Source organism: Triturus cristatus, chromosome 2_1 (genome assembly GCF_964204655.1).
Source record: "Triturus cristatus chromosome 2_1, aTriCri1.1, whole genome shotgun sequence".
Classification (NCBI taxonomy): Eukaryota; Metazoa; Chordata; class Amphibia; order Caudata; family Salamandridae; genus Triturus; species Triturus cristatus.
The window spans coordinates 1,039,829,843-1,039,846,526 of record NC_140581.1 but is presented as its reverse complement, the minus strand read 5'-3'; the positions used below and the strand labels follow the sequence as shown (position 1 = coordinate 1,039,846,526).

Sequence of the window (16,684 nt, the reverse complement as noted above, 5' to 3'; positions counted from 1 at the left end):
CTTCAAGTAATTGCACTATTCCTTACTAGGTCCAGTTAGGTTGCAGTAATTTAAACCCGAGCTCACACCTTCATAGCTGTAGCATGGAGCAGATGGGCTCAACTTAGGAAAAATGTATAAATAATTGATCGGTACCAACACAGTTACAGAGTAGAAAACACAACACAATAATTGATAAAAATAGAGAAAATGATAATGAGCAAATAGACACCAACACGGCACAAATAGGATGAAAGGAACCAGAGATATGAATCTTCAAAATTTTAGATGTTGTTGTGCCAAAAAGTACTAGGCGCCTGTTGGACCAGGTCCTTTTTTGCAGGATCTCCCCCAGATGTTTGCCTTCTATGATTAAACCATTTATGTTGGCATTAGTTCACTTTACTACTGCTAACCAGTGCTAAAGTGCTCATGGTCTCTTTGTCAAACATGGTAAAATTGACTTACACTAAATTGGCACATTTAATTTACTTGGAGGTCCCTAGTAAAGTGGTACTATAGGTATTTAGGACCTGTAAATTAAATACTACCAGTGGACCTGCACCACTGATTCTACCACCTGCTGAGGTAGCCTTTTAAAACATGTCCCAGGCCTGCCACTGCAGCCTGTAGTGTAGTTGTAGACTATCCTTTCAACAAAGTAAACTATATGCCAGGCCTGAACCTACCTTTGTAATACACATTTCACCCCTAAGATAGGACCTAATGACCCATAGAGCAGAGTGCATTGTATTTAAAAAGGTAGGACGTGAGTTGAAACCCCACTTGCTTCAAAGGTCTTTGCCTGCTTCACACATAAAAGAACCTGACAATAGTCATTTGTCACGCCAAACTTCTTGGAGCTTTGACAGGAGAATGGAAGAACTTTCCAGAACTATATGTGTGGTTAGTATAGGGAATCCTACCACTTCAAAGGCTGGCACCAGGAATAAATATTGGATCTCTAGAGCCATTCTTGCGTGCACTCCTGGACCTGGACAGAATGACTGCCATGTTTCCCAGAGGACTGTCTTGGTCCATGAGGCCAGCCTTGCTCCCCAGATAATTGCCCCGCTGCTACCAAAGGACTGTCCTGCCGCTCAAGAGACTTTTGATCTTCAAGTTGCAAGGTCTTTGGCAGAGATACAGGCACTTATACATACAAATTGCTCCTTCTTTTTCGTAGAAATGGTGAGTCGTATCTTTAACATGTCCGATACGATTGGCATTGTCCACCTATTTAAGACCATAGGTTCTAGACTATGAAGCACCTTACAGACGGTCCTCGGAGTTATACCAAACTTTATACACTCCGTATTTGGAAGCATATTTGGACGATTGCCTCTGATCTTGTTTCTAATAGCAGTAATCCTGATTGACGTTTTTCTGCTACGCAATGGACGTCCCAGTCACCAAGGAGATGGAAACAGTACTCCTGGATAGAAAATACCGTGATCTGATGGTACAACTTCTAGGCACACCTCGCCTAAGGGAACTAAGTGCTTCTTGGTTCTTGTCATTTAGACCAATCTGGATGGACTGCATCATACCTGTCCTCCGATGCCTGTTTTGCAGAGAAGAATGGGTGTTGAATCTCCGTCTGACACTCCCATCCTGTGCGCAACTGGACGTTGATGCTCCACTGGACCCGATAACGGCCCATGTTCTGCAGTGTCCCCAGCATATTCCCATGTTGATGTCGGCATTCCGAGAGGCACCACAGGTAGTATCTGCTGCTGTTGGTATGAACACCGGCTCCTCCTCTGACACCCAGGCCTTGGATGGCGCACAGGCTGCCCCAGCACTGGCTGGTGACAGTACGGAAGATCATCTGTGCTCAATTGACATAATATGCAAGGTGTTACAGGGACCGTCGACTGCGGAGGCAAGCAACGAAAATTTTGCGTCTACTAGCCAGGACACATAAATATTTGACTCATTTGGCCCGTCGTGTGCTGGGAAAAAATTCGACTTTTGGTAAACAAACGGAAAATTGGAATTCCGTATCAAAATTGACATTCTTTTTGAGCATGCATGGCTTTCAAATGATCATAGTAGTTCGAACTATACCTGCGAACATATTAGAGCTATAGCTTCAGTGTCAATTTCCATTTTTTCTTTTAGAATATTTTTTTCTTTTTTTAAACTTTTAACTTTGTGAACATTGTTTTTTTAGCAAAACAAAAAACTAATGCTTTTAACGATTTGCGTACCAATATCTAGTCAGCCTAGTAGTACGTTTAGAAATGTAACTATGTCGTCCATTCGGAAGAGGAGTGGGTGTTATATTCCATATAGGTACCATAATGTAGACCTCGGTAACTTCATTACCCTTCACCTATACTCTTCCCTACATTACACTTGTCACGGTTTACAGGGTCTGACCTTTTACCTAGATAATACACTGCATTCAGAACGTGGGTTTTCCCTAGTTCAACATCTCATACATTATGCATGAGGATTCTTGAAAGCACAGCAGGACTACCATCCTCTGTATAAAATCTATGTACAAAGTTCATGCCCGACGTCATCCTTAGGCCGACACAGTAATACAGCAAGGTAGGACCCCTAGGGAGGCTTATGGGTACATATATATCACATCTTGCTAAGATAGACAGAGGAGACCGAGACTTCCTGGCAGATAAACTGACTAGAGACGCTGAGGTTCCTGCATGCAGACACTCCAGCTCGCAGTGGTCTAACATCTCTCGCGGGGTGTCCAACTCGAGACCAGGACGGGGTCCCACAGTCTCTCACTTTAGGTAATGGGGTTGATTAAATCCTAGAGGGATTCTTGGCTTAACACCTACACACAGGTTAGGTACACTTAGGTACATCGAGTTAGGGAGGCATCGTAGGAGTACGCATCTTTTTATCATGTGTTTTATATACTCAGATGTATTCATGATTATTGTAAGATGGTAGAGCTACACCATCCATTTACCTTTATAGTACTGCTAATCATTTATATCTTATGCTGCGTAATGGTTGTTTCAGCTCATTTATTTTACACCAGAATAACAACTGTTCAATAAATGCTTATTGAAAATGCCCAGCCTGTTTATTCTGTGTATTTCTCTGAGACAGACTAAGCAAGCACGAGTGAATGAGCGAATGGTAGTATATTGTTTCCATGGTCCTGAGGGATCAGTGTTGTCATGTTCGACGGTTGCTAGGAACTATTCTCTCCTTGGTAAGAGGAGATTCTAGTGGCACTGTGAGCTAGTTGGTACAAAAGGCTAACACACCCGGTGGGGGTGATCAGAGTTCGCCTGACACCAATGCTACAGTGTATGTTGTCTAAAACTCGCAGATCTTGTACACTTTTTATAGGAACTACATGACAGAGGACTGCCCTGCTCTCTGAGAAAGAAGACTGGACATGCTCCCTTCACCTGAGACAACCTGAGTAACTACAAGGGTCAGTTGGCGACCCCCTGCCTGAACTACCAGATCACAACAAGCAACTGCACAGCTGACCTGCTGCACTGGGCCTGCAGCTGGACTTGCTTGAGCCCTGCTGGCTTCTGCTTGAGTGAATCCCTAATCCCCAAGAGGTGCCTCTCCTGTTCCTGGACCTTTGGCTTGCATCAGAGATAATTCCCTGCCTATTTAAAGTTTCCATCACATCTGGCGCATGGAGGCACAATGCCTCCCAAAGCCTCACCATAAAACCGAAAGATTCATCAGAACCAATGGCAAGTGACACAAAGCCACACACAGTCTCACTGCACAGCTGAAAGCTTTATTGGAACCGACAATGAGCTACACAAAGTCCCGCACTACCTCGCCGCACAGTTGAAACTTCATCGGGACCAATGTGGAGTGACGAAGGCCCTGCAAAGCCTCACAGACCAAAACTTCATCGCAACCAATGCCAAATGACTTGAAGCTTTGCAAGCAATGCTCTGCAGTCCTTGCACCAAAGACATAAGATGCTACTGTCAACAGGCCAAACCTGTGTCCGAACTGAGTTCCATCATGGCAGGACTGAACTTGTGAATTTGTCCCAATCCAGTGCAACCAAATACCCTTGTGTTGTTGGAGTCCCACTAAAATTCCAGAGAAATAATCTGACATCAAATGCAACCTTTTTTTTAAATTCTCCTCGATTGGCGATTTTTCCTTTTTTCCATCCAAAATGAGTTCCTACCTCATTTGTGCACCTGAAACTCTTTCCTGCAAGCATGGAGATAAATCTCAGCAATCTTGAAAGATACACTGTGGCAGAGCTAAAATTATTTTGCAGGGTGGAACAAAGAGCTCTAAGAGAAAGGAGATCCAGAAAGCCTCCAGGGCCTGGAAAGAGGCACATCAGCTGCTAACTACAGCACAGAAAAAAGAGTAGGATGAGGAAATGGAGAAGCAGAAGGAGGAAGTAATGGAAGAGAAGAATGAAACTCCTCAACCACGGCCTCAGAAGAAGGAGGGATCTCACAGAAATTAGGTCCTCTGCTGCCTCCAAAGCAGGGAGAAGTGTGGTTGGGAAATCTGTCTTACCGAATTGCACTCTATACAACACAAGTCATTACAACGACGCGTTGTTGCATGACAATCTCATTACAACACAAGTTGTTACAATGACTTGCAGTGGGGGGCGCTGGAGTTTGGAATAGTGTAATTTACTATTTCAACTCCAGTGTGTGCAACAGTAGGGAAGGTGTTGGATTGAAAATCCAACAAATCCAAAACCTTCTGCCCCCTACCGCAATTCGTTGTAACGACTTGTGTTGTAATGGCATGTGATGTAACAACACATCGTTGTAACGACTTGCATGTAAACGCATGTGTTGTAAATGATGCATTGTAAAGGTTTTTTCCCATCATACCTTGCCACTTCATCAACCAAAAATGTGGTTCAGACCAGTCTGTGTTTCTAGGAAGGAGCTGGAATCAGTGGTGGCTGCTTCTTCCCTCTCCCTTGGCCACTTGTAACAGTATGACCCTGGAGGGGGACACTAAAGGGTCTGTGGAATGCTTTCCAGGCACTGCTAGTATATGGGTGATGGGTTTTCTAAGCAGTAAATGAGAGCAAAAAAATAAGAGTGCAGAAACCTTTCAACCTCTCCTTGACTCATCACAACTACCAATCATTGAACAAGTATGCCCACCTTTGCGGAAAACCCATTTTCTTGCACTAGAGTTATGGTTTCTAGAGTAAAGCATGGCAATGCTCTCTTGAACTGGACCAGAAGAGACTGAAGAAAATGCCTAGGCTAGCTTCAGAGCAACCCATACAGCAGAAAGGTGAATGTAGCGTGTACATGCAAAAATAAATGGCCAATGTTTAAAACCCTCTGGGTTACTTACCGGGGATGCATAGGCTATATGTACTAGGGTGATGACCAGGAACATCCTCTTCATCTTTGAGACTTGTTCCTGCAAGAAACAAGGTACAAACAATTTAGTTAAAGATTACATAAAGTGAATGTCTTGGGAAACATTACTGTGAGAATGAATAATGTTATTTAACAGAAACAACAGAAACATCATGAAATACCTCCCCCTTCATTACATACAAAGGGGGATATTCTCAAGAACGTGCGATAATCATCGCCAACCTAGGTGAACGCATGTGTACAGAACGCCGTCTATCACGGGAAACTAACACCGTGTTAACGCCGTATTTTCAACACGCCAGCAACAGGCGATAGTTTTCCAATAACGCGTCAAATGGCCGCGTTAAACTTACCGGGACGCCGATAAAAAAGGAAACCCTAACATGAAAAAAAGTTGCGATTGGCCTAACAGCGATAAAATCATCGGCGATAAGCAGATCAGTGGAGTGTGGTCCACCTGCCTCATCCCCCTCATCATCGTATGGTGCATCTGGTACCTGGATCCATGGGGCATTGGTGCGTACACAGATGTTGTGCAATAGACAACATACAATGATCATCTTGCAAACTTTTTCTGGGCTGCACGGGAGTCTTCCACCTGTGAGTCCCAGGCACCTGAAAAGTGATTTCAACACGCCAAATGTGCGACCAACAATGCCCTTGGTGCGTTTGTAGGCCACCTTGTACTGCCTCTGGTCTGGGGTATTCGAGGCTCGGAGGGGTGTCATAATCCACGGGCAGAGTACATATCCATGATCACCTGTGAGAGGTAAGTGAGACATGGGTGAATTGGTGGTTCTGCATGCTGTGTTAGCAGACCTACAAGTTTTGTGGCGTGCGATGTGTGCGACTTTGGGATTCATGTCTGCCATGTTTTGCTCCGGGCAAATGTGTGGAATCAACGTGTATTAGGTAGCCTCACAGCTGCTCCTCCCTCCCCCGAGCATATTTCCATGTGTGCGCTGCGCGGGTGCATCACGTGCACTCCTACGGCATACCATTGTCATGCCTGTCTGCGCATGTCCACAAGCCTGACAACAAAACTTTCCTGTTTGCCGCCTCAAACCGCTTGGTAGTGCATTCATGCACAAATCATGCGAGGTAACCTTTGTTTATTGGTGTCTGAGGGAGGATAAAGCAGTTTTTCTTACAGGGAAGGAGTGTGAATCGACAGTGTGTCATTCTCATGTGTGCAAACACGTCCAATTGCACGTCGGATGTAACGTGTTTGAGCATAATCCAGCATGCCTACTGAAGGGGACACCAAGACCATCCTTCATGCCTGTCTTTACATTGCCTACTGACGGCAGCTAACTTATGTTACACAATCAAGACTGCTGTGGCTTGCGGGCAGGAGTCCAAAACTTGGTAAAAGCTTCGCAGGGCGTAACTTGCTGTAGCAAGGTCCTTTTCCCGCCCACGCATGGGAGTCAAGATTCTACACTTTGGCCTTCCATTCCGACTTTGAAAGTAGAGTTAAAAAATTAGAGCAGGCACAAAGCCCTTATATTCCAACAGGAGGTGGCCCTCACTTCCGCCAGAGAATAATCCAAGGATTGCAGGTGGCTCGGACCTCGAGCAAGATACAGTCGCTTCTTGACATTGACCTCCCACTTCATGTGGGGGAACTAATTCACCAAATATTCAATGCATCCGAGATGACAGGCCTTGAACCTTTTTTTAAATGTGGGGGATCTGGCATGGTCTGATCTGTCCAACTGTATTCGGGTTAATACCAGCTTTCATTCATTCTACCTATTCCAGTGTCTTCGGCGGGTGTCACTTTATATTGGTGATTGAGGCTGATATCCTGATTCTCCTCTTTGTGATTCGTAATGGCTGCTCACTTTGAGGCTATGCACAGGCCGGACCAGCTCCAACTCTACCGTGCTCGCCAGTATGAGGCTTTTGGATGCTTGCCCTTGGCAACGATTGTCGTCAGTTACAACTTGACCTTTCGATTTGCATACTATACTTGCGCTCAGCCTGTGCTCCATTGCAGGAGATGTCATTTCTCCTGGGCGATGGAATTGTGCCTATCAAACACGTGGTGTCCAGTCCCTGATTTCAGCCAGTTGATGGTTCCCTTGAAGGCGCATGACCAGGCTTGTTCTGGGGATGGTCATATGATGCGTGCAGCTTTACTTGGAATCTTGACTCAATGGGATATCTGTGTGACTATGCAGACATTCCTACAACGTAGTTTCATTGAATATCATGCAAGTTTCCCATTTCTGGTTTTGGATGCTCCTGCATATAAGGTACATCATTGTTCCTTCGACTTACTTAATTGGATGTCATTGCTTTTTTCTACCAATGACAAGGATGAACTGTTGGAGGGAATTGTATTTCTTTGCACATGTACCTTCATGGATTAACAGCTGAGGTCATCACAACTACGCTGTCTGCATTATTGACTCTTTTTTCCACAGCTCAATGTGCTGTTAGCTTTTTCTACTAACTTTCCATTTTTTCAAAACTTTCGTCCATTTCTTTTTGGGGGTAGTCTCTCACCGATATTTTGAACACTACCTGACTTTTGAACTCTGTTTTTGGTCTTCTGTCTATGTCATACTGACTCACCAGGGGGAGGGTGTTATTTGGGGCTATGAGACCCTTTGGATACATTGTCAACATTGCTAAGTTAGCCTGAGTTTGCTTGCCCTATGCTGCTGCTTTTGCGCACGCCTCTGCTAGAGATTGTTTTTGTGACAATTCACCTCTGCCCTGTACATGGTGACAGATAGTTTTTCACGTTCTCAGCTTTCACATCAAATTCTGTCTGGACGTAATGTGCACGGTCGGTCGAAAATATCTCTTGTTGTTCTGTTCTGGTCAGTCCCTATTACCTAGGCAAGACATGTTAGCATCAGCTGAAATTTGGACTAATCGTGCTTTGATATGACGTGGTTGCATGTTTTTGAAACACACTCGAAGGAAGCTGTTCCATGGAGCTGAGCTCTGCTATTCCTATGAAGTAGACCTATGCGTTTAGGCTTTCAGGTAGGGGGTCTGCTAATGACTCCTAGGGATCTTCTGTTATGTAACGTAACTTCTTACTGCTGAGGGGAGGGTGATTGGGCCTAGTAATTTTGCCTTTCTCACTGTCTTTATGGAATAACGACTCCTTTTGTATTCTATGGTATTGTGACAAAGCTGATGGGGCTCGCTTCATGCATTTTGCTGCTGCTCGTGGCTCGCAGGCTGTATCATGTCTCACTGTAGTCAAAATAAACATTTTGAGCTTATTTGGTGACTCTGATTGTTAATATTGTGGACAAGTACGAGAGGGCAAATGTTTGTCTTGTTCTGCGCTGCCTGGATGGTAGACCGGGGGGGTGGTCCTGGGGGGGTGGCGGTGGGTGTTGTGGCCCTCTTGGGTCTCCAAGCTGCATGATTGGTGGGTCCATGGCATCTGTTGTTCTTCAGATGTGGCTCTGGGCTGGGCTCCCTTTCTACTACAGGTCTTCGTCCTACTTAAGACCAGGTAAAAGCAGGTCTTAAGTCCCTGTTGCTAATGTGCCTCATCGCCTGTTTTTGGCCCGCATCGCCGATCTGGCTGGTTGTTGAGAATATAGTGAAGTGGTGTTATCGTGAGTTTTTGGACGGGAATGCCTACTCTGCATATGATTAGCGTTAGCTGTCAGCCTTTACAATGTTTTTTGCTGCAGCTATCGGGGATAAACTGGCAATGTCAGCTGTTAGCGCAGGCTTGTGAATAGGGAGATGGGTCTATCGCCAATTTTGTGGTGGTAATTAGATACTAGATCGGCGATGCGTCCTTGAGAATATGCCCCAAAGAGTATTGGTACATTCAGCGCTCCTAACAGAAGTGTGGTTTAAGGCAATGTTTCCAGTCCCCCACTCCTGACTGCCAGGGCACTGCTTTTTATGTCTTCTCCATAGCTTGTTACATGTTCCTTTTTGTTTATACTACTTTTAATGGCTATTAGAATACCTGTAATACCGACTGCAAGTTTGTCTTGTTTCGCAGATCCAGATAATACAGAATATCACATGGCAATAGACACAACACCACACACCCTGGAGAGGGATTTCACTTTATAAAATGAAGTGCATCAAAGACTGTTTTCAGAATAAGGCTTGGGGTATTATTTATGCAATGCTCTCTAACAGAAAGGCTTTCGCAGATGTCAAATGAAAGACATTCAAATGTATATATATATATATATATATATATATATATATATATATAGTGTGAAAAAGGTGACTGTGTGGAAGGGAGTCGGAGGGGATGACATCCCGCTTTTGACCGTTCTGAGGAACAATGATTTTTTCACGTAGGCTTACGTTAACTGTGAGCACTTGCAGGAATAAACAACAAAGTATATGGCTGCATGAGTTATACTGCCACTGAAACAATGCAGGTACTTTGAAAGAATGAATTTTGCACATGCTAAATAACAGATCTACTGAGAGTCTATGTGGAACATTTTAAACTCAGTACAATGCATTGTGGAACCTGTATTTTTTACGAACTGGTCATGTGACATTACGTATTTAAGTATGCACAATGCACTTTGCTTTTTTAATCATTTCCAGCCTGTGACCAAGGCATCTGCTGAAACGCGTAAGGAAAGGGAAATGTGTGCTGCTGCCTTCGTTATAAATGACTTGCTCTCAGAAATGGGCCTCATTTGTTTTGCCTTGTCGTGATGACTACTGGTGAGCTGCTCCATGCTCACTGTTCCATGAGGCCGCCCTGAAGGGTCGGGGGCTCCTTGTGCTTGGAGACTGTGTTTGAGGATTTGATTGGGAGCATGACCCACTACAGTCACCCCACCTACCAAGGAAATGCCACTAGTGTGAAAAAGGTGACTGTGTAGAAGGGAGTCGGAGGGGATGACATCCCGCTTTGGACCGTTCTGAGGAACAATGATTTTTTCACGTAGGCTTACGTTAACTGTGAGCACTTGCAGGAATAAACAACAAAGCATATGGCTGCATGAGTTATACTGCCACTGAAACAATGCAGGTACTTTGAAAGAATGAATTTTGCACATGCTGAATAACAGATCTACTGAGAGTCTATGTGGAACATTTTAAACTCAGTACAATGCATTGTGGAACCTGTATTTTTTACGAACTGGTCATGTGACATTACGTATTTAAGTATGCATGACGCAGTTTGCTTTTTTAATCATTTCCAACCTGTGACCAAGGCATCTGCTGAAACGCGTAAGGAAAGGGAAATGTGTGCTGCTGCCTTTGTAATAAATGACTTGCTCTCAGAAATGGGCCTCATTTGTTTTGCCTTGTCGTGATGACTACTGGTGAGCTGCTCCATGCTCACTGTTCCATGAGGCCGCCCTGAAGGGTCGGGGGCTCCTTGTGCTTGGAGACTGTGTTTGAGGATTTGATCGGGAGCATGACCCACTACAGTCACCCCACCTACCAAGGAAATGCCACTAGTGTGAAAAAGGTGACTGTGTGGAAGGGAGTCGGAGGGGATGACATCCCACTTTTGACCGTTCTGAGGAACAATGATTTTTTCACGTAGGCTTACGTTAACTGTGAGCACTTGCAGGAATAAACAAAAAAACATATGGCTGCATGAGTTATACTGCCACTGAAACAATGCAGGTACTTTGAAAGAATGAATTTTGCACATGCTAAATAACAGATCTACTGAGAGTCTATGTGGAACATTTTAAACTCAATACAATGCATTGTGGAACCTGTATTTATTACGAACTGGTCATGTGACATTACGTATTTAAGTATGCACAACGCACTTTGCTTTTTTAATCATTTCCAACCTGTGACCAAGGCATCTGCTGAAACGCGTAAGGAAAGGGAAATGTGTGCTGCTGCCTTCGTAATAAATGACTTGCTCTCAGAAATGGGCCTCATTTGTTTTTCCTTGTCGTGATGACTACTGGTGAGCTGCTCCATGCTCACTGTTCCATGAGGCCGCCCTGAAGGGTCGGGGGCTCCTTGTGCTTGGAGACTGTGTTTGAGGATTTGATCTGGAGCATGACCCACTACAGTCACCCCACCTACCAAGGAAATGCCACTAGTGTGAAAAAGGTGACTGTGTGGAAGGGAGTCGGAGGGGATGACATCCCGCTTTTGACCTTTCTGAGGAACAATGATTTTTTTCACGTAGGCTTACGTTAACTGTGAGCACTTGCAGGAATAAACAACAAAGCATATGGCTGCATGAGTTATACTGCCACTGAAACAATGCAGGTACTTTGAAAGAATGAAGTTTGCACATGCTAAATAACAGATCTACTGAGAGTCTATGTGGAACATTTTAAACTCAGTACAATGCATTGTGGAACCTATATTTTTTACGAACTGGTCATGTGACATTACGTATTTAAGTATGCAAGACGCACTTTGCTTTTTTAATCAATTCCAACCTGTGACCAAGGCATCTGCTGAAACTCGCGTAAGGAAAGGGAAATGTGTGCTGCTGCCTTCGTAATAAATGACTTGCTCTCAGAAATGGGCCTCATTTGTTTTGCCTTGTCGTGATGACTACTGGTGAGCTGCTCCATGCTCACTGTTTCATGAGGCCGCCCTGAAGGGTCGGGGGCTCCTTGTGCTTGGAGACTCTGTTTGAGGATATATATATGTATATATATATATATATATATATATATATATATATATTACCTACTGGCGGTCGCCAGTAGGTAGTTATAGTTAGGACCACGTTTCCATAGGAAAACCTCAACATTCTATTTTGAATAACTTTGGCGCCGGTCGACGAATCCTCGCGAATTTCTCAAAATAGGTGGGGCGCTACGCTCCGCTCCTACCCTGAAAGTCTCGGGGGGATTCGTCAAGCGGGGGCTGAGATAAAAGGGGGGTCCCAAAACGCGTTTTTCCCATGCATTTTTCCATAGGACCTTTAGAACGAGCTACAGCCCGAACGGCTGAACAGAATTACTCAAAATTTGGCAGAGAGGTAGTCCCTAGGTCAAGGAAGTGCCTTTTGTAGGTTTGGTGTAAATCTGTTCAGTAGATTCTGAGAAAATAGCCTTTAAATCAATATATATATCTGAGCCCGCTTACGGTACGCTTACCGTACGCTTACGGTAAGCGTACGGTGGCGTGCGCGAGCGCGATTCTGATTGGCTCTTAGATCTTAGTAAACATTCGAATCGGCCGAAACCAGGAAGCGGCGGCCGCCATTTTGTGTATTTCACTCTGAAAAAAAAGAGTGAAAACAAGGAAAGGGGGCAATGAGGAGAGTTACAGACCCCCTAACATTTGTAAGGGGGTCAAAGAAGGACAGAAAAGTACAAAAAAAACATTTATTGATTTTAAAAAAAATCACGGGGTACGCGTACGGTAAGCTTACGGTAAGCGTACGGTAGAAAAAAAAAAAAAAGAAAATCAGATTTAAGTGTTTAGATATTAGGGGGCTCTAAAAAGAGCCGTTGTGTTTATGAAATGATTTTTTAGTGGTACCTACAAGTAAGTACCGATGCAGAGTCTAAGGTTCAAGAGGAAGACTCTGTTCCCTTCATCATTGAAGTGCACACCATCTCCTCTATAAATGTCTTGCATGTCATAACGCAAGTTGTTGTGGTAAATGGCACCCATACCATAGTCACGGAGGAAAGCAGAAACAGATTTGTTGACGTGCTTTCTTGCTTTGTCATCGCACCGCGTGCCCACCGTGCGTGCACGGCACTAACTGCGTAAAGTGGGCGCGCGGTGCGCGAAGCGCACCGCGTGCTCACTCTGCGCGCACAGTGCGCGAAGCGCACCGTGTGCGCACGGAACGAACTGCGTTAAGTGGGCGCGCACGCCACGAATGGCGTAAAGTAACTTAGCATTTAAAAAACCGTACAAATTCACTGAAAAAACCATAGGTTTCACACACGTTATAGTTAGGAATTAGCATTTAAAAAACCTTGCAAATTCACTGAAAAAACCATAGGTTTCACACATGTTATAGTTAGCGGAAATTTTACTGATAAAAAACCAATGAAATTCCCCCGTTATAGTTAGTGCAGGCAACTATAACTCACGCGACCGCAATCTTCTGCTGATGACATATGTGTCTTTATGAAAAAAAAATATTTGTAATATATGTATAGCTAAAAATGTATGGAAGAAGACATGGGCAAATAAGTGTCTTAATACAGTATTAGCATCAGCAGAGGATTGCGGTCGCGTGAGTTATAGTTGCCTGCACTAACTATAACGGGGGAATTTCATTGGTTTTTTATCAGTAAAATTTCCGCTAACTATAACATGTGTGAAACCTATGGTTTTTTCAGTGAATATATATATATATATATATCCAAAAACCACCTTCTTCCGTCGAAGTAGATGAGGAGACACAGCGGGGCTTGTGAAGACCATTTATTTAAACAGGCATGACGTGTTTCGGTATTACACCTTTCTCACATGCCTTTCGTTTTAAAGGTGCCTCTGGTGCTAACAGTTCCTGAGTGAGTCTATTATATAGCCCCAATGCCTAAAGTTGTATGGAGCACACCTGAGTCACATTATACGGAATCACTCAAGCAATGCATTATTATGAGACTACAATACCCAGCATGCAGTTTGTCCATCGTGCTGGTGAGTGGTTCCGTTTAGCCGGTATTTTCTTTGCGTTCTGAAGTAGGAAACCGACTTAAAATGTGACCAGGTAAGATCTGTAGCGCTGTGCTGGACAATAACAGTCTTTACATCCCACACTTCCAACCTCGCAATTTCCATCGGTAGCAGGTCCGGAGACGCCATTGAAGTAGCAACGTCTCTCCATGTAAGTATGGACTGCACATTGTCAGCATGTTCTCTGTTCACTCTGGAATGCGGGGTAGTCCGGAAAAATTGCCATTAAACCCCAGGACTCTTGCGGAAGGGCCATCCTCGCGTGTCAGTGGCAGCACGCACAACATCCAAAAACCACCTTCTTCTGTCGAAGTAGATGAGGAGACACAGCGGGGCTTGTGAAGACCATTTATTTAAACAGGCATGACGCGTTTCGGTATTACACCTTTCTCAAATGCCTTTCGTTTTAAAGGTGCCTCTGGTGCTAACAGTTCCTGAGTGAGTCTATTATATAGCCCCAATGCCTAAAGTTGTATGGAGCACACCTGAGTCACGTTATACGGAATCACTCAAGCAATGCATTATTATGAGACTACAATACCCAGCATGCAGTTTGTCCATCGTGCTGGTGAGTGGTTCCGTTTAGCCGGTATTTTCTTTGCGTTCTGAAGTAGGAAACCGACTTAAAATGTGACCAGGTAAGATCTGTAGCGCAGTGCTGGGCAATAACAGTCTTTACATCCCACACTTCCAACCTCGCAATTTCCATCGGTATATATATGAACAAAACGCTGTATCATTCATTCCTATATATATCTAAAGCAACTCGCACTCCTTCAGCAGCGTAATACGGGCCACACCAACAGTGCTTTCAAAGGTTGTTTATTTCAAGACAAACAGGCATTACGCGTTTCGAGTCATGCGACTCTTAATCATATGCCACTTGCTGTTACAACGGTGGGTTTGTTGGCTTTTAAATAACGTAACTCTTTAGACATTGAAAAAGGACAACCGTCAATTCTTCCAATCTCAATTTAAAAGGGCAGCCAATTTTTGGTTTTTAGTTCATGGTTCATGCCGTATATCACCAATGCAACGAGGGTGAGTACAGTTTATTAATTCAGGTTATCCATTTAACCCCCAAATGGTTTTGCAATAAATGTGTTCCTTCGTTGCAGAATTACATTCGTGTTTTTTTGATGATTACTGGGACTACAACTCCCAAAGTGCTCCATAGCTGCCCTTTACCTTCTTTTGTTGGTTTTCAATGTCGATTTTGGCAAAACTCAACTTGCTTCGCTGTTTACCGTGTGCGACACTTGCTTCAAAAGGACAATGCCGTAACTCGGTCACATTATATATATATATTCACAGAAAAAACCATAGGTTTCAGGGAAGTTATAGTTTACTGGACATTTTACTCGTACAAAACCAGAGAAATTCCACCGTTATAGTTACTTCAGCTAACTATAACTTGCGCAGCCTCAATGCACTGCTCATGACGTCACATATTACATCATTCATGACATGATCAGTGACATCACTTTAGTGAATTTCAAAGGTTTTATAAATGCTAATTTCTAACTACAATGTCCCTGAAACATATATTGTTTTTAAGTGAATTTTAAAAAGAAGTGCATACTTTTGTAGTGAAAAACTAACTGTAACCGTAGTCTGTTATAAGTTATAATTTAACAATGTTTGAAACATAATTAGCAGTAATTAACATATAAGTATAGAAAAAGTGTGACGCAGCAGCTATGATGCCTGACTTCGAACAACAGCATTCACATTTCGATGCCCGTCTCCAGTGTGACATTAGCCCACCACTATGTCACTGTGGGCAACACCTTGCTTAATCTTTCCGTTGCCCCCGAGCCCCGACACACCTTTCCAGGGGTAGCTCTACGCTTTACAAATGCTCACATTTTTTTAATTTAAAACCATACTGATGAGAAATATTAGCACTTTTTTTTCTTCTATTTTAAAAGATATTTTTTTTAATGTCTTCTATTTAGAATTACGGCAATTAATAGATGTATTTAGTCCTGAAAATGAAAATGACATGGTTTACCGTGTATCATTTTTAAAGCTCTCCAACGTATGTACATATTAAGGACCTTATATGTGTTAGAATCGAAATCGAAACCTTTACCGCTTCACATTTTGTAACTTTTCCCAACACGTGCACAAGTTAAACAGTTAAAACGTGAGCACGTGTCAACTGTAAAACATGACATCTAAATGGGTGGAGCCACATCTTCCTTCCATAGACTACTCAATAACCAAAAAGTATATAAACCACACCCGTTGATAGATTAGTTTCGTTTTTGTGAGCAAAAAACGATAGATTTAGACCCAGATCTCTGTACTGGGGTGAATGTATGACATTGTTCTGCATTCTGTCCATCAACTGTTGTTTTTACTATAATAACCACACATTATGATCTCAGAGGACTTTATGAACCGTCGGCGCGAAGATAAAACATTTTGAAGTCCCGGAGAAAAGAAGTTCTGAACATATTCATCGCTAAAAGTATTTAGTTATTGATCTTCTTTTGTAGTCATGAGTTTATCCTCCTTTTCCTTTTTGTGTGACTTTGGGGCCGATTCCGATCCGGGTCGGAAGGGCACCGAACGCTATCCTGACGGAAAAACTACGAGCCGTACGCGTCTTTTCCGCCCGACTCGTACAGCTGTACGAGCGAACCAGTACGATGTGAGCTACATGAAAATCACAGACCGAGTCGTTTCTGGGTCCGAAACGCTCCGTACGTCTGGGTCGTAAGCTAACCGTGGCATGCAATGGATGCGATTCACGA

The 16,684-nt window shown here is 43.6% G+C and overlaps 1 protein-coding gene across 1 annotated transcript in view; it reads right to left on the bottom strand.

Annotated features, from left to right (window-relative positions):
* Window positions 1–16,684, bottom strand: part of LOC146866309 (uncharacterized) — an 88,072-nt gene that overhangs the window by 49,307 nt on the left and 22,081 nt on the right. Inside the window, exon 2 of the mRNA XM_085640843.1 lies at window positions 5,290–5,358. Within this exon, the coding sequence (XP_085496969.1) occupies window positions 5,290–5,343 (54 nt within the window). The 5' untranslated portion in view covers window positions 5,344–5,358. The remainder of the gene's footprint in view (window positions 1–5,289; window positions 5,359–16,684) is intronic.